The sequence below is a fragment of the Ziziphus jujuba genome, chromosome 7 (assembly GCF_031755915.1).
Source record: "Ziziphus jujuba cultivar Dongzao chromosome 7, ASM3175591v1".
Taxonomy (NCBI): domain Eukaryota; kingdom Viridiplantae; phylum Streptophyta; class Magnoliopsida; order Rosales; family Rhamnaceae; genus Ziziphus; species Ziziphus jujuba.
In genome coordinates this window covers 1,629,562-1,653,816 of record NC_083385.1, presented here as the reverse complement: position 1 = coordinate 1,653,816, position 24,255 = coordinate 1,629,562, and the positions used below count along the sequence as shown (strand labels likewise).

The 24,255-nt window shown below is 36.0% G+C and overlaps 1 protein-coding gene across 1 annotated transcript; it reads left to right on the top strand.

Moving 5' to 3' along the window:
- The first annotated feature begins 5,538 nt into the window (after positions 1 to 5,538).
- Positions 5,539 to 12,889, top strand: LOC107423884 (flavonoid 3'-monooxygenase-like). The gene is made up of 3 exons (XM_060819146.1): positions 5,539 to 5,984; positions 11,308 to 11,925; positions 12,086 to 12,889. Exons 1-3 carry the CDS (start codon positions 5,595 to 5,597, stop codon positions 12,719 to 12,721), a joined length of 1,644 nt encoding a protein of 547 aa, XP_060675129.1. The 5' UTR covers positions 5,539 to 5,594; the 3' UTR covers positions 12,722 to 12,889.
- Positions 12,890 to 24,255: the final 11,366 nt, after the last annotated feature.

The window sequence follows — 24,255 nt, the reverse complement described above, 5'->3', positions numbered from 1 at the left end:
TATATATATTTATCAAGTTATTTGACAAAATGTTTTTGATATCTTTTGAACTATTGTTATAGTGGCGAAGATTATGATGACTAATATAGCATAGAATGCAACTGTGTCAATGACCTTTCATAAATACCTTGTTACATGAACACCCATTCAATTATGGCTCAGCTTGGGTAAAATAAATAAATAAATGAAAATATAAATAGAACAGACAGTTTTTGTGGTAACGGATTGTGATTGTGTTCGTATCAACCAGTTATTTAAAATTATTAATTATATTGAAATTTTTCAATCCTAATATTCACTTATCTAATATTTGTGTTAAACATATTGAATTATATAATCTATTTTAATAAATTATTATTATTATTATTATTTCATTAATTCAAACATTATAATATATTAAATTGTATTTATTTATCATTATTTTAAATTTGTATGCATTAATTTAATTTATTAGTATCAGTTTATATCAATTTTAAATTAAACAAGTTAATCCCATTTATTATCGTACTGATATTAACAAGTTAATTAGTGAATCCTTTTCTTGTGTTGGAAGAGTTTTTCAAGCTTAATGGAATTTTCAATATAGGAAGTTGGATACTGTGGCTTGATTTTTTGGATTTGCAGGGTTAGGCAAATGAAGGCTTTAGAAAAGAAATTTGATCAGTTTTTTGATTTTGTGTATGAAGAACACAAACCAAATACGGAAGGAGAGAAGGAGATTGTCGAGCAAAAGGACAGGGGGGATTATTGTTGGAGATGATGAAAGATCCTAATCTCGATGTTGAGCTAACTTATGACAGTGTCAAGGGGTTAATTCAGATACTGTTGCCGTTATTATTATTTTTGTTTTTCCTTTCAATATTTTTCCTTCTAGTGGTCTTCGAAATTCTGAATATTAATTGCCTAACAACCATTTGGAGCATATATTAACTTGTGATGATGATGATGATCAGGATCTAATAGTTGAGGCACAGAGACCACTTCGTCTACATTGGAGTGGGCAATGTCAGAGCTGATCAAACATCCATATGTCATAGGAAAAGCCACTGAAGAACTGGATAAAGTGATAGGGAGAGAAAGATGGCCAACTTCATTTTATAGATGCTATCATGGAAGAGGCAATGATAAAACACCCTCTTGCCACCACGCTAGCACTGCACGAGGCAATTGAAGATTGCAAGGTGACGCTGAGAATATTAAAATAAATTAAAATAAAAATCAAGGAGATTTACACCGACTTTTTGACGCAATATATGATTAACCAATCAAAATTTCAGCGACAACAGATGACGCTGAGAAGAGTTCATTTTGGAAATGATGAATTATTTTTCTTATTAAAGTGACAAGAAATTTGATGACGCTGAGAAGAGTTCATTTTGGAAATGATGAATTATTTTTCTTATTAAAGTGACAAGAAATTTGTTTATCCAAATTAAAGGAGGAAAAAAATTTAAAAATTGAAGGTACTTTCCGGAATGGTTTCTCGACGTGACATTCTGGTAGGCTTGATCCAGGAGCAATAATTTTGGCCATAAATAATTTTTGATTACAAAGCAGGGCTGATTTTTTTAGCCCGATCAAGGTTCTGATAGAAGTGCTCTCTACAAGTACTAGCCAAAACTTTTATATTCAAAATGAATGCCTATTTAATGTGTACTTGAGTCTTGAATTTGATTATATATTGATTATATATAAATAGTGTCTTCGATGGTTCTATGCCATAATATCGTATGGTGTAAGATTATAGTTTCATATCTATAATACTTTCATGAGGCATATTTTTTTTCAAAGGAAAAAAAAAAAAAAAAAAAAAAAAAGGAGGCAGGCCCAGCATATTGGCCATCAAATTACCTCCAAAGCCACTTTCAATTCAATGGAAATTTCTCGTTGGGATGTTTTGGCGCCCTCATGCTTCGCTGCTTTAGCTTTTCTTTTCGCACTTATCACTCACCTGCCGTCTGGAGGCTCAAACAAGTTCCCACCAGGTCAAAAACCATGGCCAATCATTGGAAAGTTGAACCTTATAGATCCCCTGCCTGATCATCATTCCACAAATTGTTCCAAAAATACGACCGTTTCAATCACAAATATTATAAATGTTTAGCTTTTAATCTTATATTATTTAATTTAACTACTTAGTAGTGAATAGTTTAATTGTTTTATTTTTTGAATCACTCAAACTATTTGTTAAGCTACCAAAACTACTTACTTGATAACGATTATATCTAGTTTTTAGAAATAAATTTGTATATATATATTTTTTAATTTAAAGGAGCTAAATGAATGTAAAATATAGATATTATTCTGATTATGAATCATTAATTTAATCTTTAAAGGTCAGATTTTTTTTTTTTGAAAAAGTTAATAAAAAATTGGATTCCAAGAATCTAATTTTAACTTTTATCTTCTTTTTATATTTTGAGTTTGTATTTGAAGGTCTATTTTTTTTTTATTAAAAAAATACGACCCGTGATTGGCAAGATTAATTTAAGAGGCCCCCTCCCTTTGTTATGTCCTTCACAACTAGCCCATAAAATGAGGGCCCATTACGCAATCAACTTTGTTGTCCCGTTCCAGTTGATTGCCTCACTGTTTTCGTATATATCGCTATGATCCTACTCAAATTGTAATATTTTAAAAATCATAGATAAAATTTTTTTATCAACTCAATTTGGGGGGAAAAAAAAAAAAAAAAAGAACTATTGAAGAACAGGGGTATGTGCTCTTCAAGGGCAACATAATGATTCTTATCCATTCGTGAGCGCACCATTATATTAGAAAGAACAACACGTAAAGTATTTATCAGAATTTAATAAGCCTTTTTGGAACAGCATGCCATCAAGCATCACCGTATTTGTCATTGTCTCTCTTTATTGAACACATTGATTGGGAAGCCACTAGTCAATCATTCAGGAGCAATAATTTTGTTTTTGGTAAAATGATGCAGTCAGCAATAATTTTGGACCTCCTCCAGCAAAATAAGAAATAAAAATTGTACACGTCAAGATGGGAAAAAATATGAGTTTGACATACTTTTTGAAAGATGTGACATGAAAGCACCTATCAATCAGAAACAAATCTTGATAGTGGATACGCTGGACATCTCTGAATTTTCTTTGTCTGATGTAGGGGTGGGCTCGGTTCGGTTCGGTTCGGTTTTGTGATCTTTTTTAAACCGAACCGACCGGTTCGGTTTGGGTTGGGTACAAAACCGAACCGAACCGACAGTTACATTCAACCCAAACCGAACCGAACCGAATGAATATTTTTCGGTTTGGGTTGGGTTCACGGGTTGGGCTGGGTTGGGCTTTCTGATAGGCTTCGGCCCAAATTTTTTTATTTTTGGTTTAGGCCGGTTTGGGCCTTATGATGAGCTTCACTTTCAACCCAATTTTTTGTATTTTTGGTTTGGGCCAGTTTGGACCTCATGCATATTTCATGACTAAACCTTCACCTTTGGATTATTATGGGTCGGTTCGGTTTGGGTTGGGTAAATTTTCTATCCACCCGTAACCCGAACCGAAAACCACGGGTTCAATACATATGTAACCGAACCGACCCGTTTAACAGTTAAAAACCAACCCAAACCAACCCAAATAGTTCGGTTCGGGCGGGTTGGTCGGTTTGGGTCGGGTTTTGCCCAGCCCTAGTCTGATGGTACCCAATTTCCTTCTGCCCATTGTAGTGGACGAAGATATTTATATTTCACTTATATAAAATAAGGAAAATTTTCTCCTGCGACGGAGCTCACTTGAGCTCCTCAATGTCCCACGGTATTTTATGGGGTGTTAAGAATAATGTGAGGTTTTCAACGTTCCATAGCATTTGTGTTTCGTAACATGGTGTGAAGTGTCCCGAGCTCCATTTTTAAATAAAATAACTATATACAGATTGACAACAGCTTCCTCGGTCTAATTTGGCTCTTTCAATACTCCTAGTTGATCTTGCTTTTCTTACAATAGTTTTTAGTCCACACTGGGGAGGCAGAGACCCACACTGATTTCTACCCGGTCCCAACTTCATTATATAGATGCTATCATGAAAGTGGCAATGAGAAAACATCGTGTACGCTGCAATTGAAAATTGCAATGTGAATGGTTACCAAATCAAAAGGAAGTGTAGTGGTGTTTATAAACGTATGGAGCATAACTGGGAGACATGCATCCAGCTTTATGGGATGGTCCAGAAGGATATTTGATTTGAAGGGGAATAGCTTTAAGCTTCTTCCATTTGGTTCAGGGAGGAGGATTTGCCCTTGGGTATAACCTTGCAGTTAAAATGTTGATGTGTAGGTTGGCAAACTTGCAGCATAGATTCAACTGGTGATTGCCCGAGAATATGAAAATGGAAGAAGATTGTGGAATGTGGATTATCAACGCCTCGAAAAGTCCCATTTGTTGCAGTCTTGGATCGTCCACTACCAAGTCATCTTTATGGGTGGCTCAGACTGAAGTGTATAAATTGACAGGAAAAGTCCACAATTGATTAATAACCTGTCTCGGGTTTAATTATTAATCTATTTGTTAGAATTAGTGATCCGAATCCTTATTGATCCGATTCGAAAAGTTTGCGGTGCGATACATTTGGTGAAATTAATTTTGGAAAAAAATTTGGGATCTGTGGTGGAAGCGGAGGTCTCAGGCCGAAGGTGTCTTCCGTACAATATATATATTTTGATGCTTTTGGAGTTTTTCGATGGTAATTGGGGTTTTAGGATATCGCGCAATTTTACTCACCTTTATACCAATTTTTCGATATTGAATTTGCTTCTCCCTGTCCGTGATTTTTCCCGTCAAAGATTTCCACGTAAATTGTGTGTTTATTCTTTGCTTTCTTTGTTTCTGTTGCTATTTGTTTTTCTCCCAATTCCGTAACACCATTGATGAAAAAGCATCGATTCATATAATTTTTATACATCTCATTTCTCTTTTTTTTCTTTTTTTTTGGGAATAATTAATATATATAGCAATTCCATATGTATAAAGGGAGCTGGAGCTGGAGCTGAAGCCAGCCACGGTTATGAGTGAAGGATTTGAAACCAAAATATTTGTATAAGGACATAAAAAAAAGGGAAGATATATAATCATTAAGCATCTTGAATATTAAAATAAATTAAAACAAAAATCAAGGACATATAACCAACTTTTGGACGGAAATTTATGATTAAACCAATCATATTTTTTCAGCAGGAAAATCTCCATTTATGGTGATAATAGATGGCATTGAGAATAGTTTATTTTCAAAAAATGATAAATTATTGTTCTTTGTAAAACGATAAAAAAATGTGTTTATCCAAACTTAAAAAAAGGAAAAAAAAAATGAAGTCACGTCAATCTCAAAAATTGACATTTTAATATGCACGAAAAAAATAAAAGAAGTGGCTCAGCTTCCTCTACATTCTGGATAAAGGAAAAAAAGAATTTTACAGACTAATGCCAGTGATCGTTATTGGAGATCACAAATTTTTTTTCCTGAATTTTGGACTTGTAGGTATACTAAATGGTACAATTATTGGGACAAATGAATTACCTAGAGGGGGGGGGGGGGTGCCTAGGGGACAGCCTAAAACAGAAAAAATAACGTGTAGTTGAGTCATGGATTTCATATATACCGACTTTACATTTAAATACGCACCTTGGCCTGCATATTGCCTATTCAATATTACCACCAAAGCCACTTTCAATTCAATGGAAATTTCTTGTTGGGATGTTTTGGCTCTCTCGTGCTTTGCTGCTCTTGCTTTTCTTTTCAAACTTGTCACTCTCCTTCGATCTGGAGGCTCAAACAAATTCCCACCAGGACCAAAGCCATGGCCAATCATTGGGAACATGAACCTTATACGTCCCCCGCCGCATCGATCATTCCATAAACTGTCCCAAAAATATGGACCCCTTATGCAACTTAAGCTTGGTTCAGTTCCAGTTGTAATTGTAGCTTCAGCGGAAATGGCAAAGCAATTCCTAAAAGACCATGATCATATCTTTGCCACCACTACGCGAAAATTGATATCTAGCGACACTTATTTAGCGACGCTACGAAACAAACACGTCTGAAAAAACAAAACCGCGACTCTGAGGTTAATGCGTCAGTAAAAATTCAATAAATATACGACGTACTATATAGATTGTGCGTCGCCTGTTCTCTCCTCCACTTTTTTTTTTTAGTTCTTTTAATTAATCATAATTTAACAACAAATAACCCATAAAGATATTAGAGCAACATAACTGAGGTTGATTTTTTTTTCTTTTCTTTTTTGTTATACGTTTAACAGGCGACCCACAGGCGACGCACCAATAAGATTGTGCGTCGCCTGTTCTTTTTTTTTTTTTCAATTTTTTTGTTTAAACATTTAAAAAAAAATCAAAATAGGACTATAACAAGAATTGAACCCAGGACCTCTTACACTCTCAAAAAATCACCACACCACTAGGCCAAATCACTTATATGTACTAATACAGCAAAAATTGGCTAATATAGTGTTAGGCGACGCATTATTCAAACAATGCGTCGCCAAATACAAGAACAGGCGACGCATTCCTCAACAAATGCGTCGCCTGTTCTTTTTTTTTTTCAATTTTTTTGTTTAAACATTTAAAAAAAATAAAATCAAAATAAGACCAATTGAACCCAGGACCTCATTCACTCTCAGAAAATCACCACACCACTAGGCCAAATCACTTATATGTACACAACAAAAATTGGCTAATAGAGTGTTAGGCGACGCATTATTGAAACAATGCGTCGCCAAATACAAGAACAGGCGACGCATTCCTCAACAAATGCGTCGCCTGTTCTTTTTTTTTTTTTTCAATTTTTTTGTTTAAACATTTAAAAAAAATAAAATCAAAATAGAACCATAACAAGAATTGAACCAAGGACCTCATACACTCTCAGGAAATCACCACACCACTAGGCCAAATTACTTATATCTACTAATATAGCAAATATTGGCTAATATAGTGTTAGGCGACGCATTATTGAATCAATGCGTCGCCAAATACAAGAACAGGCGACGTTGTTCATTTTTTTTTTTCAATTTTTTTGTTTAAACATTTAAAAAAAAAATCAAAATAGGACCATAACAAGAATTGAACCCAGGACCTCTTACACTCTCAAGAAATCACCACACCACTAGCTCAAATCACTTATATGTACTAATACAGCAAAAATTGGCTAATATAGTATTAGGCGACACATTATTCAAACAATGCGTCGCCAAATACAAGAACAGGCGACGCATTCCTCAACAAATGCGTCGCCTGTTCTTTTTTTTTTTCAATTTTTTTGTTTAAACATTTAAAAAAAATAAAATCAAAATAAGACCATAACAAGAATTGAACCCAGGACCTCATACACTCTCAGAAAATCACCACACCACTAGGCCAAATCACTTATATGTACTAATATAGCAAATATTGGCTAATATAGTGTTAGGCGACGCATTATTGAATCAATGCGTCGCCAAATACAAGATCACGCGACGCATTCCTCAACAAATGCGTCGCCTGTTCATTTTTTTTTTTCAATTTTTTTGTTTAAACATTTAAAAAAAAAATTAAAATAGGACCATAACAAGAATTGAACCCAGGACCTCTTACACTCTCAAGAAATCACCACACCACTAGGCCAAATCACTTATATGTACTAATACAGCAAAAATTGGCTAATATAGTGTTAGGCGACGCATTATTCAAACAATGCGTCGCCTGTTCTTTTTTTTTTTTTCAATTTTTTTGTTTAAACATTTAAAAAAAATAAAATCAAAATAAGACCATAACAAGAATTGAACCCAAGAACTCATACACTCTCAGGAAATCACCACACCACTAGGCCAAATCACTTATATGTACTAATATAGCAAATATTGGCTAACATAGTGTTAGGCGACGCATTATTGAATCAATGCGTCGCCAAATACAAGAACAGGCGACGCATTCCTCAACAAATGCGTCGCCTGTTCATTTTTTTTTTTCAATTTTTTTGTTTAAACATTTAAAAAAAAAATCAAAATAGGACCATAACAAGAATTGAACCCAGGACCTCATACACTCTCAGGAAATCACCACACCACTAGGCCAAATCACTTATATGTACTAATCCAGCAAAAATTGGCTAATATAGTATTAGGCGACGCATTATTCAAACAATGCGTCGCCAAATACAAGAACAGGCGACGCATTCCTCAACAAATGCGTCGCCTGTTCATTTTTTTTTTCAATTTTTTTGTTTAAACATTTAAAAAAAAAAAAATCAAAATAGGACCATAACAAGAATTGAACCCAAAACCTCATACACTCTTAGGAAATAACCACACCACTAGGCCAAATCACTTATATGTACTAATGCAGCAAAAATTGGCTAATATAGTGTTAGGCGACGCATTATTCAAACAAATGCGTCGCCTGTTCTTTTTTTTTTTTTCAATTTTTTTGTTTAAACATTTAAAAAAAATAAAATCAAAATAAGACCATAACAAGAATTGAACCCAGAACCTCATACACTCTCAGGAAATCACCACACCACTAGGCCAAATCACTTATATGTACTAATATAGCAAATATTGGCTAATATAGTGTTAGGCGACGTATTATTGAATCAATGCGTCGCCAAATACAAGAACAGGCGACGCATTCCTCAACAAATGCGTCGCCTGTTCATTTTTTTTTTTCAATTTTTTTGTTTAAACATTTAAAAAAAAATCAAAATAGGACCATAACAAGAATTGAACCCAGGACCTCATACACTCTCAGGAAATCACCACACCACTAGGCCAAATCACTTATATGTACTAATACAGCAAAAATTGCCTAATATATTATTAGGCGACGCATTATTCAAACAATGCGTCGCCAAATACATGAACAGGCGACGCATTCCTCAACAAATGCGTCGCCTGTTCATTTTTTTTTTTCAATTTTTTTGTTTAAACATTTAAAAAAAATAAAATTAAAATAGGACCATAACAAGAATTGAACCCAAGACCTCATACACTCTCAGGAAATAACCACACCACTAGGCCAAATCACTTATATGTACTAATACAGCAAAAATTGGCTAATATAGTGTTAGGCGACGCATTATTCAAACAATGCGTCGCCAAATACAAGAACAGGCGACGCATTCCTCAACAAATGTGTTGCCTGTTCGCCTGTTCTTTTTTTTTTTTCAATTTTTTTGTTTAAACATTTAAAAAAAATAAAATCAAAATAAGACCATAACAAGAATTGAACCCAGGACCTCATACACTCTCATGGAATCACCACACCTTTAGGCCAAATCACTTATATGTACTAATATAGCAAATATTGGCTAATATAGTGTTTGGCGACGCATTATTGAATCAATGCGTCGCCAAATACAAGAACAGGCGACGCATTCCTCAACAAATGCGTCGCCTATTCCTTTTTTTTTTAAAAATTTTTTTGTTTAAACATTTAAAAAAAATAAAATCAAAATAGGACCATAACAAGAATTGAACCCAAGACCTCCTACACTCTCAAGAAATCACCACACCACAGGCAATCCTTCTTGAAGAGAATACGTTGCCTATTCTCTCAATTAACAAAAACAAAAATTTTGAAAGACATGCAAATTTTATAAAGAATAAAGGTGTACTTGAAAAACAGAAAAATAAACAGCAATCTTCGATATTTTGCTTCGCATTTTTAAGAAATATTTTCAGTTTTTATTTGTAGTTGAAAAATAAAAATATTAATCAAAGAAAAAAAATGCAATTGGGAGAAAAGGCGCGTTCTTGCCATTTTTTGAAAATTTTTGGCGCGTTTTTAAATTTTTACGGGCTCCTTTAAATCCATTTTTTCTTTTTTAAAACTACATCAAGTACACCACCTAATCGATATTAGATTTGGAAGCAATCTAAGAGAGACTTGAAGAGTGAGATATTCCAGGTTTCATTTTTCATTTGCCTACGTTGTCGTCGGCTGAGAAGCTAGATTTCTCTTTGTCGCCCTCGTGATTTTTTGGTTTTCTTCTTTCTTTATCTCCATCGTTTAGGTGAGTTTCTTTTTTCTTAACATGAGGTGGGTTGTTTTTTTTTTTTTTTTTTTCATTTTAACTGCAGCTTAGGTTCATTGGGTTTTATTAATCTTGCTTTTTTAGAAATTATGTTTGTGATATTGCTTGACATTATTTTGCTAAGTTCAACAAGTATTTTGTGTTGAAGATTAACTTGAATCAAGATGGTCTATTGTTTTAACTTCACCACAACATCGTACGGTTGTTGAAGAAGATGTTCTTGGAGATACAAAGATGGCTCACAATCCATTTGTCATATAGTTGCCAAGTGTCGATGAAAATGATAATGAGGATGAATGTGAGAGTGACTATGTTTGTAATGACTATGAGGGGAGAAATGTGATTTGTCAAATCTTAAGAACAATGGTAATATTTTTTAAATTTTCATTTATACTAAATTACAAATTTAATAATGATTAATATTTTATTTATTTTGCATAAGTGCATGCTAATAACTTTTTTAATGTTTCCATATGCAGTATGAGGATGTAATATCGTCAACAAGAGGTCAACTTGCATCTCAATGAATATGCATTCATGGAAGTTTAATTAATATTAAATTTGTTATGAAAAATACAATAGCTTACAAATTATGTAAAAATATATCAATGAGATGATATTTAATTTATTTGATAATTAATTTGTTATGACAAAATATTTATTTAAAATTTTTGTATTCTATTTATTTTGGATGAAGCTAGTTTTCATTTTTTTGTATTTTAATTATTTTTATATTTTTACTATTTTAATCACTTTTCACAAAATTTAAAAAAATTTTAAAAAAAAAAAGAAGGGGCGACGCATTAAGAAATAATGCGTCGCTAAAAGTGTCGATCCGTCGTTAAATAGGCGACTCTATTAATGCGTCTCTAAATAGGCAATTCTACTAATGCGTCGCTAAATAGTCAACTCTATTAATGCGTCACTAAATAGGCGACTCTATTAATGCGTCGCTAAATAGTCACTTTATTAATGCGTCGCTAAATAGACGACTCTACTAATGCGTCGCTAAATAGTAAAATGCGTCGCTAAATAGGCGACACTAATAATGCGTCTCTAAATAGTCAATGCGTCGCTAAATAGGCGACTCTATTAATGCGTCGCTAAAAGTAAATATGAGTCGCTAAAAAGTCAAAGATAGGCGACTCTTATAATGCGTCGCTTGTTGTCTTATAAATTTAGCGACAAGACATTAGGCGACATCGTGCGATACGTCGTTATTTATTTTGTGCGACGCATTTATTGCGTCAGTTATCAATACGATTCTAGTAGTGCACCAGACCTCAAACCGCTGCTGGCAAGTACACCGGAAGAAACTATTCCAGCTTTCTATGGGCACCCTATGGTCCACATTGGCGACTATGGCGCAAAATTTGTCAATCTGAACTATTTAGTTCGAAAAGACTCGATTCCTATGAGTACATTCGTATGGAAGAGATGAAAGCTTTGATGTCAAGTCTCTATGCTTCACTGGGGAAGCCAATTGTTCTTGAAAAAAAACTGTCCTGTTTCACTTTCAGCCTAATGAGCAGAATTGTGTTGGGTAAGAGGTACTTTAACGACTCCAGATATAATAAATCCACACTTCATGTTGAAGAGTTCAAAAAGATGGCACAAGAGTTTATGAAGCTTCATGGGGCATTCAATATTGGAGATTGGATACCATGGCTAGAATTCTTCGACTTGCAGGGCTATGTTAGGCGAATGAAGACTTTGGTGAAAAATTTTGATCAGTTTTTTGATTTTGTGTATGACGAACATAAGGTAAACAGGGAAAGAGAGAAGGATATTTTTGAGCCAAGGAACATGGCGGGGTTGTTGTTGGAGCTGATGGACGATCCCAATCTTGATGTGAAGCTAACTTATGACAGTGTCAAGGCGCTTACACAGGCAAGTAACACTACTACTTTCTACCTTAATTAATTATGACCATAAAAAAGCTGTAATTAATTAATTAATTTCCTAGCTAGTATATGTAAATGCAAATAAAGCAAATCGATTATGGTATTAATTTTGAGCTATAGCATTAATCTGGGGAAACATGAATCAGGATCTAATGGTTGGAGGCATAGAGACAACTTCATCTACTCTGGAGTGGGCAGTGTCAGAGCTCATCAAACACCCACATCTCATAGAAAAGGCTACCGAAGAACTAGATAAAGTGGTTGGGAGAGAAAGATGGGTGGAAGAAAAAGACATTCCACAACTTCCTTACATAGATGCTATAATGAAAGAGACGATGAGAAAACATCCAGCAAGCGCCATGCTTCCACCGCATGCAGCTCTTGAAGATTGTGAAATAGGTGGTTTCCATATTCAACAAGGAAGCGTAGTACTTGTAAACACATGGAGTTTAGGGAGAGATTCAAGGTTTTGGGATTGTCCAGAGGAGTTTCGTCCAGAGAGGTTTTTGGGGAAGGAAATCGATGTGAAGGGGAATAGTTTTGAGCTGATTCCATTTGGTTCTGGTAGGAGGATTTGCCCTGGCTACAATCTTGCCTTGAAAATGGTGTCGTGTGGTTTGGCAAACTTGTTGCATGGATTCAAATGGAGATTGCCTGAAAATATGAAAACTGAGGATCTAAGCATGGAAGAAGGTTGTGGAGCATCGGCACCTCGGAAGGTCCCACTTGTTGCTGTCTTGGACCGTAGACTTCCAATCAATCTTTATCAAAATGTCTGTTAGCCCAGCAAGGTACTACAATAAATCTGTGCCACAGGTAGTCGCACAACAACATAACACTTGTGGAGTAACCAAACATCGGAAGGTTCACTTGCTGCAGTCTTGGGGCCAGACTTCCTATTCATCTTTATCAGTATTAATAGTTATTTTATTTATTTTTAATTATTTTCATATTCGAAGTACTAACAACTTTGTGATGGAGACGTTTGATTTGAATATTCAACATCTAAGAAAAATAAATCAGACTAAAAATTAAGCAACTAAAAAATTTTTAAAAATAAAACAAGGTGAAATAAAAAAAGAGAGCCTACTTTTTTGGTCGCAATTTTCTCCATCCATAGGGAAAATGGTGTAGAACCTCTCGGTTAGAGAATAGGAGCTCTAACTCTCAAATTTACTAGATAAGAAGGAATAAACTAAGAGAAAATTTCACAGAAGATACTCGCCAGCTACAATCGCGTGAGCAAGCCTTCAAAATCGAAAATTCAAGAAACCGTTGCTGCAGTCACATCCTTGAGATGTAACTATACTCTCAAAACGCCACTGTTCTAAGCATTACAAAGAAAGAAAATAAATACAATTTATTTATTAACAAAATTCTAAATAAACTGAAGTTGTTTGGAGACTTTGGACCATGAAGAATGCATGATGGATTTAGACTCCAATCCAGACGTAGGCATGGCCCAAGGCCTACATCAGAAAATTAATGAAGCGGAGAAAAAGATGAATAATTTTTGGATAAGAAATTTGTGGATCAAAACTAAATGTTCGTCCTACTTCCTATTCAAAAATTGACAAATAAATTACAAACCACGTGAAAAAAAAAAAATTTAATTTAACATTAAACTATTTTTTTTATTTCGCAAATCATGTGGCAAGGAGTTTTTAACCACGATCGTGTCGTCTATATATATATATATATATATAGAGCACATGTTCCAACAAAAAGTGGCTCAAACTACTGAGTAAATATTATATGTAAAACTATTTATCATCACATGTAACATTACAAATCCGAAGTCTCCATCCTGAAATGGCAGAGCTGGCTGTTACCTTGATGGCCATACAGATTGCGCATACGTTTGGATGGAATACTGTGTATTTGAAATTGATGGCCTTCCAGTGATTCAGTCTCTAATTAATCGAGATATGAGGTCTCTCCTTTGCGCTGCAGATCACATTTTTCATTGCATCTTGTCATTTCTTTATAAATTAATATTTATAGATTTAGCATAATCAATTATTCACTTACAGGGTCTATTTATGCCATTAATGAAACTGATTTATTTTATTATTTTGTAGTAAGGCTCTTGGTCACATACTCTCTATAAGACTCCAGTTGGTCCATTGGACTGGAGGACCAACTCTCTTTATAAGCCCATTGACTTATCCATATTTTTCCTAATATAATTATATTATCAAATTATTATTATTTTATGTGTGTCAAAATTAATGGATAAGTCTGATTTGCAAAGACTATTTAAAGGGTCTAGGGCAAGCAGATAATAATAATATACTATACAGTATTTGGAAATTAGGGTTTTCAGAAATCTGAGAGTGGTTTAAGAGTAGTGTGTCCATAGGCACTACTTTACGTTGTTTCTATTTTGCAGGATTAAAGATCTAATTTATCAATGGCTGCGTTTGGAGGTTAGTAATTTATGATCTATGGAATTTATTATGTATATTTAGATTCATAAAATTTCTAACAATTAGTATCAGAGTACATGGTTAATATGCATAGTAAAGTTCTTTGTAGTTTATCGCAGTTAGCATGTAAATATTGATCTGTGTTTTGGCCATTATTATCAGTGTTCTAGATATATATATATATACGTTGCTTTACATTAATTCTTCTTTTCTTTTCTTTTCTTGAATTGTGTACATATGTAAATTTTGAGATTCAAGATTATATATTCTATTAAACATATTTACGTGTATATATATATATACTCATGGTCGATTTTTGTTTGTTCTAAAAAAAAATAAAAAATAATAATAATAATATAAATATAAATATAAATATTAAAAAAAAAAAAAAACTGGGTTTTCGGCCATTGAATTTCACATGCTAATTTTCTGGGTTTTGGACCAAATTGATTTGGGGAAAAAGTTTCCCAAGAATACACGAAACAAACGGCACCAATTTTGCCTAAAATTTGCTGGAATATCTTGTGTTTCATGGGTGTTTGTTTGTGTTTTGGCCGAATATAAACCTTGCTTGGATGTTTATTTTCGGTTGATTTTGAATCAAATTTATTTGTGGGAAACGTTGCCCAAGGGAAGACGAAACTAACGCCGCCGGTATCGTCGGAAACGGTGGCCAGAACGGTGAGATATGGCCGGGTAAGAATAGCGGGTCGTGTGACCCGTTTGGACTGGAACCGGGTCACCCGTGACCCGGTTGGGTGAAGAAGAAGAGAGAAACGACGTGTCGTTTTGGGTGACTGCTGACGTCATCTGCTGACGTCAGCAGATGACGTCAGCAGCCCAAAAAAAAAAAAAACTTATTTTTTTTATTGATTTATTTGTTGTTTATTTATTAATTAATTTTTCAATTGTTCAATTTATTATTTATTGTTTATTTATTTGTTTAATTATCACATTCCAATTTTATTAAATTAAATTAAATATTTGTGGTTGAAAAATTGGATTGTGTGAGCTTATCCAAAGAGGCTTTGTGCCTAGTTGGTATAGTAGTGTGAGATTTTAGGTATTCACCTGTCGTGAGACTTATTTTATCTGCATTATATGTACCAATGTAATGTATATTGGCATAGTGGATGGGATGTTTTATATTTGCCTATTTCATGAAATTGCCAATATGTTATTTTTCTCCCACTTATTAACCAGGGTCTATACGGGTAATTAAGGTACCCTGTCGGTAGTTCTAGTTGCTTTGTATGACGCCTGGAATGGCAGTGAAAGTTAATTAAATGCCATGTATTGCAGGTTCTGAGTTGCCCTATTGGTGATTCAGTTCAATGCATTTGATTATGGTTATTTGGTTGACTGTCCCTGGCCCGCGTAAGGGTATCTTTAGTGCTACAAAGACCCTAAGCGATATTTATGTTTGTGTTTTTGTGTTGAGGGGCTGAAAAATAGTAATTGAATCGTCTTAAATTTTTTGAATGTCTTGTTATTTACAATTTTTACAGCTAGTAGCACCCCAAACCTTCTGCCCATGACTGCCATGATGAAATTGGATGGGATAAATTATCAGAAATGGAAGAAAACCTTAGTTATGAATTTGACTTTCATGAAATTGGATTTGGCTTTGAAGATAGATCCACCAGAGATACCGACTGATGAGAGTACTGTAGCAGCTAAGAAACTTTATGAGGATTGGAAGCACTCTAATAAGTGCTGTATGATGATGATGGAGAATTACATGGATGAGGCCATATATGCTAGTATTCCTAAAGTGGATACTGCAAAGGGACTTCTTGAGGACATAGGAAAGAAGTTTATCAAGTTTGATATGAATGAGAAGCATCATTATTTGGACCTATTGAACAATACCAAGTATGATGGTATTAAAGGAGTAAGGGACCATATTATGCTACTTTCTTCCTATTATAATAAGCTGAAGGATCTTAAGATGGACATTGGAGAAGAGTTCTTGACCTATTCTATAATGAGGAGTCTTCCATCACAGTTTGATAATATAAGGTCGAGTTTGAATACTAAGAAAGAAGGTTGTAGTTTGGAGGAATTGACTAATATCCTTGTCAAGGAAGAGGATGATATTAAATTAAGTAAGTCTAGGTCTGTTGCTATGGTTTCACATAAGGTAGATAAGTCCAAGAAGTTTTTTCAAAAGAAGGGACAAGGATTCAAGCCAGGACAAGGTTTCAAGTCTGGGTAGGGTTTTAACCCCAATAGGAAGAAGTTTTCTGGTATGAAGCCTAAAGGAGGGATGGTGGTTTTCAGATTAGAGAAAGGAAAGAGTACTTCAATGGAAGGTGTGAATACTGCAATAAAGTTGGGCACAAGAAGATAGACTGTTGGACCTTAAAGGGAAAGCAAGAGAAGAAAGGGGATGATAAGCCGAAGGGGCCCAACCAATCTTGAGCAGCATGTTTATATGGGAGATAGCTCAAGAGTGAAGGTGGACATTGTGGGAACAATCAAGTTGAAGCTTGCCACTTGATATGCTTTGGAGTTGCAAGAAATTTCTTATGTACCTTCAATAAGAAGAAACTTGTTATCTATTTCTGTTTTGGATATTCAAGGTTATAGTTTTTTGTTTGGAAATAACAAAGTTGAATTATTTAAGGATGGTAAAGTTATTGGTTTTGGAACTTTATGTGGCAATTTATATAAGCTTGATTTATTTAATAATGGTCTCAATTTCTCTGTTAATTCTATTGTTGCTTCCAAACGCCCAAGAGTTAATGACAATTCCTCAATGTTATGGCATAAACGTTTGGGATATATTTCTAGGCACAGAATGGAAAGTTTAGTGAAGGATGGGATACTTCCTAATCTTGATTTCTCTGATCTTTTGACTTGTGTTGAATGTGTGAAAGGGAAGTTAACTGCCAAGGTAAGAAAGGATAAGTTAGCTAGATGTGGAGATGTTTTGGAGTTAATCCACACTGACATATGTGGACCTTTTACACCAACTGCTTTGGGTGGTTATAGATATTTTATTACCTTCATTGACGATTACTCTCGTTATGGACATGTTGAGCTTATTCGTGAGAAGTCAGATTCTTTAGTTGCCTTTAAAGAGTTTAAGGTAAAGATGGAGCTTCAAAAGAATAAGAAAATAAAAACTGTAAGGTCTGATAGAGGTGGTGAGTTTTATGGTAGATATGATGAGACTGGAAGGAATCTAGGACCTTTTGCTATTTATTTGCGTGAGTGTGGCATTGATGCGCAATATACGATGCTTGGTACACCTCAGCAAAATGGCATAGCTGAGAGAAGGAATATAACTTTGTTGGATATGGTACGGTCTATGTTGGCAAATTCTAGGTTGCCAGATTATTTGTGTGGAGAGACTTTAAGGACGGCGGCTTATATTTTGAATCAAGTTCCAAGTAAGTCCGTTCCTAAGACACCTTTTGAGTTGTGGTCAGAAAGAAAGCCTAATTTGCACCATTTTCGAATATGGGGTTGCAAAGCTGAAGTAAGGATTTATAATCCCCAAATTAAGAAGTTGGATCCTAAAACCATTAGTGAATATTTTGTTGGCTATTGTATAGGATCTAGGGGTTCAAGATTCTTTTGTCCTTCTCACACCACCAGGATTGTGGAATCAGACAGGGCCATTTATTTTGAAGATGATTTTGGGTTTGGTGATAGTAATGGTCCAAGGGAATCTCAATTTAGAGAAGAAAGTGTTTTCATTCCCAGTATAGTTGTTCCTGATAGAGATATTGTTGATCCAGTAGTTGATGAACTAGTAGTTGGTCAGAATGTACTCATTGTTGAAGAGCAGGATATTCCAGCTATTGCAGATGCTGATGTACCCTTGAGGAGGTCACAAAGGACTAGGAGATCAGCTATTCCTGATGACTATGAGGTTTACTTGCAGGAGCATGAGTTTGACATAAGTGATGATTCAGATCCAGTCACTTATAAGGAAGCCATAAGCAGTTCAAACTCAAATTTTTGGTTGGATGCAATGGAAGATGAAATGAAATCCATGGCATCAAATGGAGTTTGGGATTTGGTTGAGTTACCAGAGGGTAGCAAGCCTATTGGGTGCAAATGGGTCTTTAAGACTAAAAAGGACTCCAATGGTCAAGTGGAGAGGTATAAGGCTAGACTTGTAGCTAAAGGGTTTAGCCAGAAGGAAGGAATTGATTATACAGAGACTTTCTCTCCTGTATCCACAAAGGATTCTTTTAGAATTATTATGGCGATTGTGGTGCATTATAATCTAGAGTTGCATCAGATGGATGTCAGAACTGCCTTTCTGAATGGTGATTTATATGAGGATGTATTTATAGTTCAACCAGTTGGTTTCCAACAAACTGGGAATGATAATTTAGTTTGTAAGCTTAAGAAATCTATTTATGGTCTTAAGCAAGCTTCAAGATAATGGTATCTTAAGTTTGATGAGGTTGTCACCGAAAATGGCTTTAAGGAGAATGTTATTGATAGATGCATATATATGAAGGTCAGTGGGAGCAGTTTTATATTTCTGGTGTTGTATGTTGATGACATACTTTTGGCTACTAATGACACTGTCCTATTAGTTGAGACAAAGCAGATGTTGTGCAACCATTTTGTATGAAAGATCTTGGTGAGGCTTCTTTTGTTTTGGGCATCAACATTGTTCGAGATAGGACTAATTATGTAGTGCAATTGTCTCAGGGAGCTTATATTGATAGAATTCGTAAGAGATTTGATATGCATAATTGTTCTCCTGGAAGTGTACCGGTTACGAAAGGTGAAAAGTTTTCTAAGGATCAATGTCCCAATAATGATAGAGAAAGGATGGCAATGAAGAATATTTGCTATTCTTCAGCAGTGGGTAGTTTGATGTATGCTCAAGTTTGTACACGGCCTGATATAGCCTTTGCTGTGGGTGTGCTTGGTAGATTTATGAGCAATCCCGGTCCTATTCATTACCAAGCAGTTAAGAAGGTCTTTAGGTATCTTCGGGGTACTAAAGATCATATGTTGACATATCGTCGCACCAACTCTCTTGAAGTAGTGGGTTATAGTGATGCAGACTATAAAGATTGTGTGGATGATAAGAAATCTACCACTGGTTATATATTTATCATGGCAGGAGGTGCTGTGTCTTGGCGGAGTGCCAAGCAGTCAGTGACAGCATCCTCGACTATGGAGGCAGAACATGTGGCGTGTTATGAGGCTACCCGTCATGCAGTTTGGCTACGGAATTTTATCCGTGATTTAGGAGTAGTTGACTCCATTGAAAGGCCTATTATGATGTATTGTGATAATACTGCAGCGGTGTCTTTCTCCAATAATTTAAAAGGTACTCCTGGTGCGAAGTACATTGATGTGAAATATTTTGTGGTAAAGGAGAAAGTTGAAGAGGGCCTCATTACTGTTGTTCACACACCGGCTTATAGCATGGTGGCAGATTCACTGACCAAGGCTTTACCAGTAGGCATATTTGAGGAGCATGTGTCCCGTATGGGATTGTTAGGCAATTGAGACTGCTGTGGGTCAGTGGGAGTTTGTTATGTTTTCTGTAGTAATATCCATGTTGAATATTATTTATTTCTTTGAATATTTTAATATATTGATGTATGTGGATCATTATTTATTTATGAGATGATTTATTACACATTATTGCTCCTTGTATTTACAAGCCTGTTGAGACTATTAGTCTATGTATATGTGTATGTTGATCCACAGGGCCATGGTGAATCCCTACTACCTAGTTTGGATATATTGTTGTATCCTGTCGATACGCAATGTGCTTGAATGAAATGGTTTTGTGTGTTGGGGGATTGCACATGGTTAGGTAAATCTCTACTACCTAGACTGAGTTTATGGCATGCAAAGTACTCGGTTGAAATGGTATAATGTTTTGGGAGATTTACTGAGAGAATCTTTACTGCCTAGTCTAGTATATTGTTGTGCCCTGTCGGTATACTATATATTTGGATGAAATGGCATTATGGTTCGGGAGATTCTATAGTAAGTGAGTTTGGATTTTATATGATGATGATTATGCAGTCCAAGTGGGAGAATGTTGAATTAAATTAATATTTGTGGATTTGGCATAATCAATTACTCACTTACAGGGCCTATTTATGCCATTAATGGGACTGACTTATTTTATTATTTTGTAGTAGGGCCCTTGGTCACACACTCTCTATAAGACTCCAGTTGGCCCATTGGACTGGAGGACCAACTCTCTTTATAAGCCCATTGACTTATCCATATTTTTTCTAATATAATTATATTATCAAATTATTATTATTTTATGTGTGTCAAAATTAATGGATAAGTCTGACTTGCAGAGACTATTTAAAGGGTCTAGGGCAAGCAGATAATAATAATATACCATACAGTATTTGGAAATTAGGGTTTTCAGAAATCTGAGAGTGGTTTGAGAGTAGTGTGTCCATAGGCACTACTTTATGTTGTTTCTATTTTGCAGGATTAAAGATCTAATTTATCAATGGCTGCGTTTAGAGGTTAGTAATTTATGATCTATGGAATTTATTATATATATTTAGATCCATAAAATTTCTAACACTCCTTTCTTTTTAATTTTGTAAATGTTTGTTTTGTTTGGCCCTGTCTTTTCTTTCTAATCCTCTCCGTTCTTTTTAATTTTGTAAATGTTTGTTTTGTTTGGCCCCTAGAAAGACTAGAAAACTTGCACACATAGTGGCTAATCATTGTTACACTGATCTTATTGATCCCACAAAATAATGTTTTTTCCCCTGAGTCTCCGTTGACAAGCAAGGTTTGAATAACCTAGACCACACCTTCATGGTGTTTTACCCTGAGATTTTACCTTCTAGATTTGCAAATCGTTATGGGGACAGGCCCTCCTTTACATCATCGCCTGCACAACCTCTCTTAGAGCTTGTAGCCAATGAAGAGTATGGTCAGTGTATGTCTCAACTCAACTTAGTTGGAAAAGTTATGTCAGAAAAAGTTATTTCAAAAACCATTGTTCAGGCTATTATCCACTGAGTGTGGTTTACAAATGAGTCAGTGAAAGTAGATCAGTTGTACACCAACATTTTCCTGTTTTGCTTTAAGTCAGCAACCGGTAGGAATCGGATCTGGAGGAAGCGGCCATGGTTTATCGATGGCACTCATTTGGTGCTTTGGGAATGAAAGCCAGAACTCGCTTTTGAATAAATCAATTTCAATAAATCAATTTCAATATATCTACATTTTGGGTACAAATACACGGTTTTCCGTTGCAAGTCATGACACAGGCTAAAACCACGCGAATTGGTAGGCTATTCCATGAAGTTGTGCAGAGTGAGAACACGTCCAGAACTAATGTAATAGGCCTGAAGTATATGCATATTCAAGTGGAGGTGGATATTTCCAAACCTCTGTTAATAGGCTTCTATCACAAACTTGACAGTGGAGGATCGTGGATTCAGTTTACATATGAGCACCTAGCGAATTTTTGTTACATATGCGGGAAAATTAGCCACGGTGTCCTAATCCTCAACTGGAGGATCCACACAATGAAGGCGATTTCTTTAGGCCCTGGCTTTGAGCAGAGGCTGGCGCCTATATTGTTGTCATAGAAGGTTCCTTTCTAAGAAGAGTTGAATTACCTCAGGGGAAATATTCGACACTTTCACTTGTGAGGTCAACACTGATACTCAAACTACAAACCATTCTGGAATGGCTGATGGATCTGACCAAGGCATTGAAAATCAACACCTAGAGCAATCTGGTAGGGAAGACATGGGGGAGTTTGAGTTAACTCAGTAGAACTCGGAGAAGAGTGGGTATCACGGGAGCTACAGATCTCGAGGAACGAAGGCAGTACACAACCAACCAATGACGGACGCATGGCTGCTAATATCGCCCTCTCAAGTGAGCCTACCATTGGAAACATTCCATCACAAAAGGCTACACAGTCAGGAACAGAAAATTTCAATTTCAATTTCAATTTTGGCTCTACAAAGGATGCATTCCTAGGTATTCCACCAGTTACATGTCCAGAGCAGCAAGATCGGCGCGAGGTGGGTGACCACAGTACAAAGCCTATTCCCCCCTCTTCCTTACCCAACAATGATAATGGGCCTTTTTCCCTAGGCCCATTGGAAAAGTGCACAGGCTTAACTGGTAAAAGGAAAAGAGCAACTAGGAATTCTTTGTATACAACCCAGTTACCAAAATGAAAACCTGGTATTTCAAAGGCAACATCGAACACCCAGAAGATTGCAAGCTCCTCATATGTTTCAACTCCACCAAGTAAGGGTGTGGCTTATGAAGCAACAGGTTCTCTGCGTCCAATATGTTCCAGTATTCCAGTAGAGTCAGAATGTAACCCAAACTCTCCAAAATCAAATTAAAGAACCTAGTGCGAGGAACGAAAATCCAAGGCGTTATTTCGAAGGATTCAGACAATGCAGGTAACATCTCTTCTTCAGATACCTCTACGGCCGAGGAAGCAGTCCTTATCATGCCCCCTCCTTCGCCATGAACATAATATCTTGGAACTGTCAAGGACTGGGGAGATCCTCTACAGTGAGAGGCCTAAAGAGCCTTATATGAAACAACTCCCCTGTGGGGCTGTTCCTCATAGAAATAAAAGCAGCCGAGGGAAGGATATCTAAAATTGCAAAGCATCTACCTTTTGAAAACTTAGAGGTGGTTGAGGCGTAGAACACGGCAGGAGATTTAGCTCTTTATGGAAGTCAAATTTAGGGTGGAAAGTAATCTATAAGTCCAAATGGATTATTGGGGTGGTTACTATCTTACCACATGGGAAGACTTGCAATGGGTGGTTCTGTTATTGTCCTGTGGAGAGAAGCCTGAGGAAGGCATTCTGGTTGGAATTAGTGGAGGTGGTGAATTCCGCCAGTGAAATTTGGATGTGTATGGGCGACTACAATGACATCTTAAGCCAAGATGAGAAATTTGGTCGGAAGGTCAGAGACAAATCTCATTTCCATTTACAAAATTTCCTTGATGAGGTGGGAGCTGTGGATATTGGATTCTATGGTACTCCTTACACCTGGTGTAACCGTCGGAGGGGTCAGGCCAACATTAGAGAGCAGCTTGATCGGGTGATTGTGAGTCCGGATTGGCGGATCATTTTCAACCAAGCTGGGATTCTCCATCTACAACCTACAGGATCTGATCACATTCCTATTCTGTTATCCTTGAAGCAAGACCACCCCTACACCCCTCAGCCTTTTCGGTTGTTGGAGGCATGGACGAGGGACTCGATGTGTGAGGCAATTATATCTCAGGCTTGGAATATCATAAATGGGAATAGAACTAGAATTCCTTTGTGTGCCCGAATTGATCAGACAACTAGAGCGTTGAGAAAATGGAACAAAGAATCTTTCGGCTTCTGCCAATCCACTATAAAGTCTTTAGAAGTAGATCTAGCTTAGGTGTTTAACAGCACACCTTCACAGGAAAACATCTGACTTCAACATTCCATACAATCAACCTTAGATGAATGGAGATTGCGGCTCGAGATGGTGTGGTGGCAAAAATCTCGCGAACTATGGCTCACCACAAGAGACTGTAATTCAAATTTTTTCATGCCTCCACCATTGACAAAAGAAAACGGAATTCCATAGTTGCAATAAAAGATGATGCGGGGAAATGCTTAGAGTCCAGATCGGATATTGGGAGATATCTCACTTTAAAGTTCACCGAACTTTTCAAGGGTGATTGCCTTGACGACTTCATTCACGGCGGCAGTACGGAGTTGGATAATGCCAAGCTTGACGCCATACCTACAGCAGAGGAAATTTTTCATGTTGTCAAGAGCATGCATCCCATCAAAGCCCCGGGACCTAATGGGATACTTGCTCTTTTCTATCAATGGTTTTGGAGCACGGTAGGCGACAACATCATCACAATGGTCCAGAATGCCT

What these genes read in the sequence shown, in the direction of transcription:
- LOC107423884 (XM_060819146.1), top strand. Translation starts at nt 5,595, where the DNA reads ATGGATTTCATATATACCGACTTTACATTTAAATACGCACCTTGGCCT. An exon ending in AAGACCATGATCATATCTTT is followed by an intron (nt 5,985 to 11,307) that starts GCCACCACTACG and finishes CGATTCTAGTAG; the next exon opens with TGCACCAGACCTCAAACCGC. An exon ending in GTGTCAAGGCGCTTACACAG is followed by an intron (nt 11,926 to 12,085) that starts GCAAGTAACACT and finishes AACATGAATCAG; the next exon opens with GATCTAATGGTTGGAGGCAT.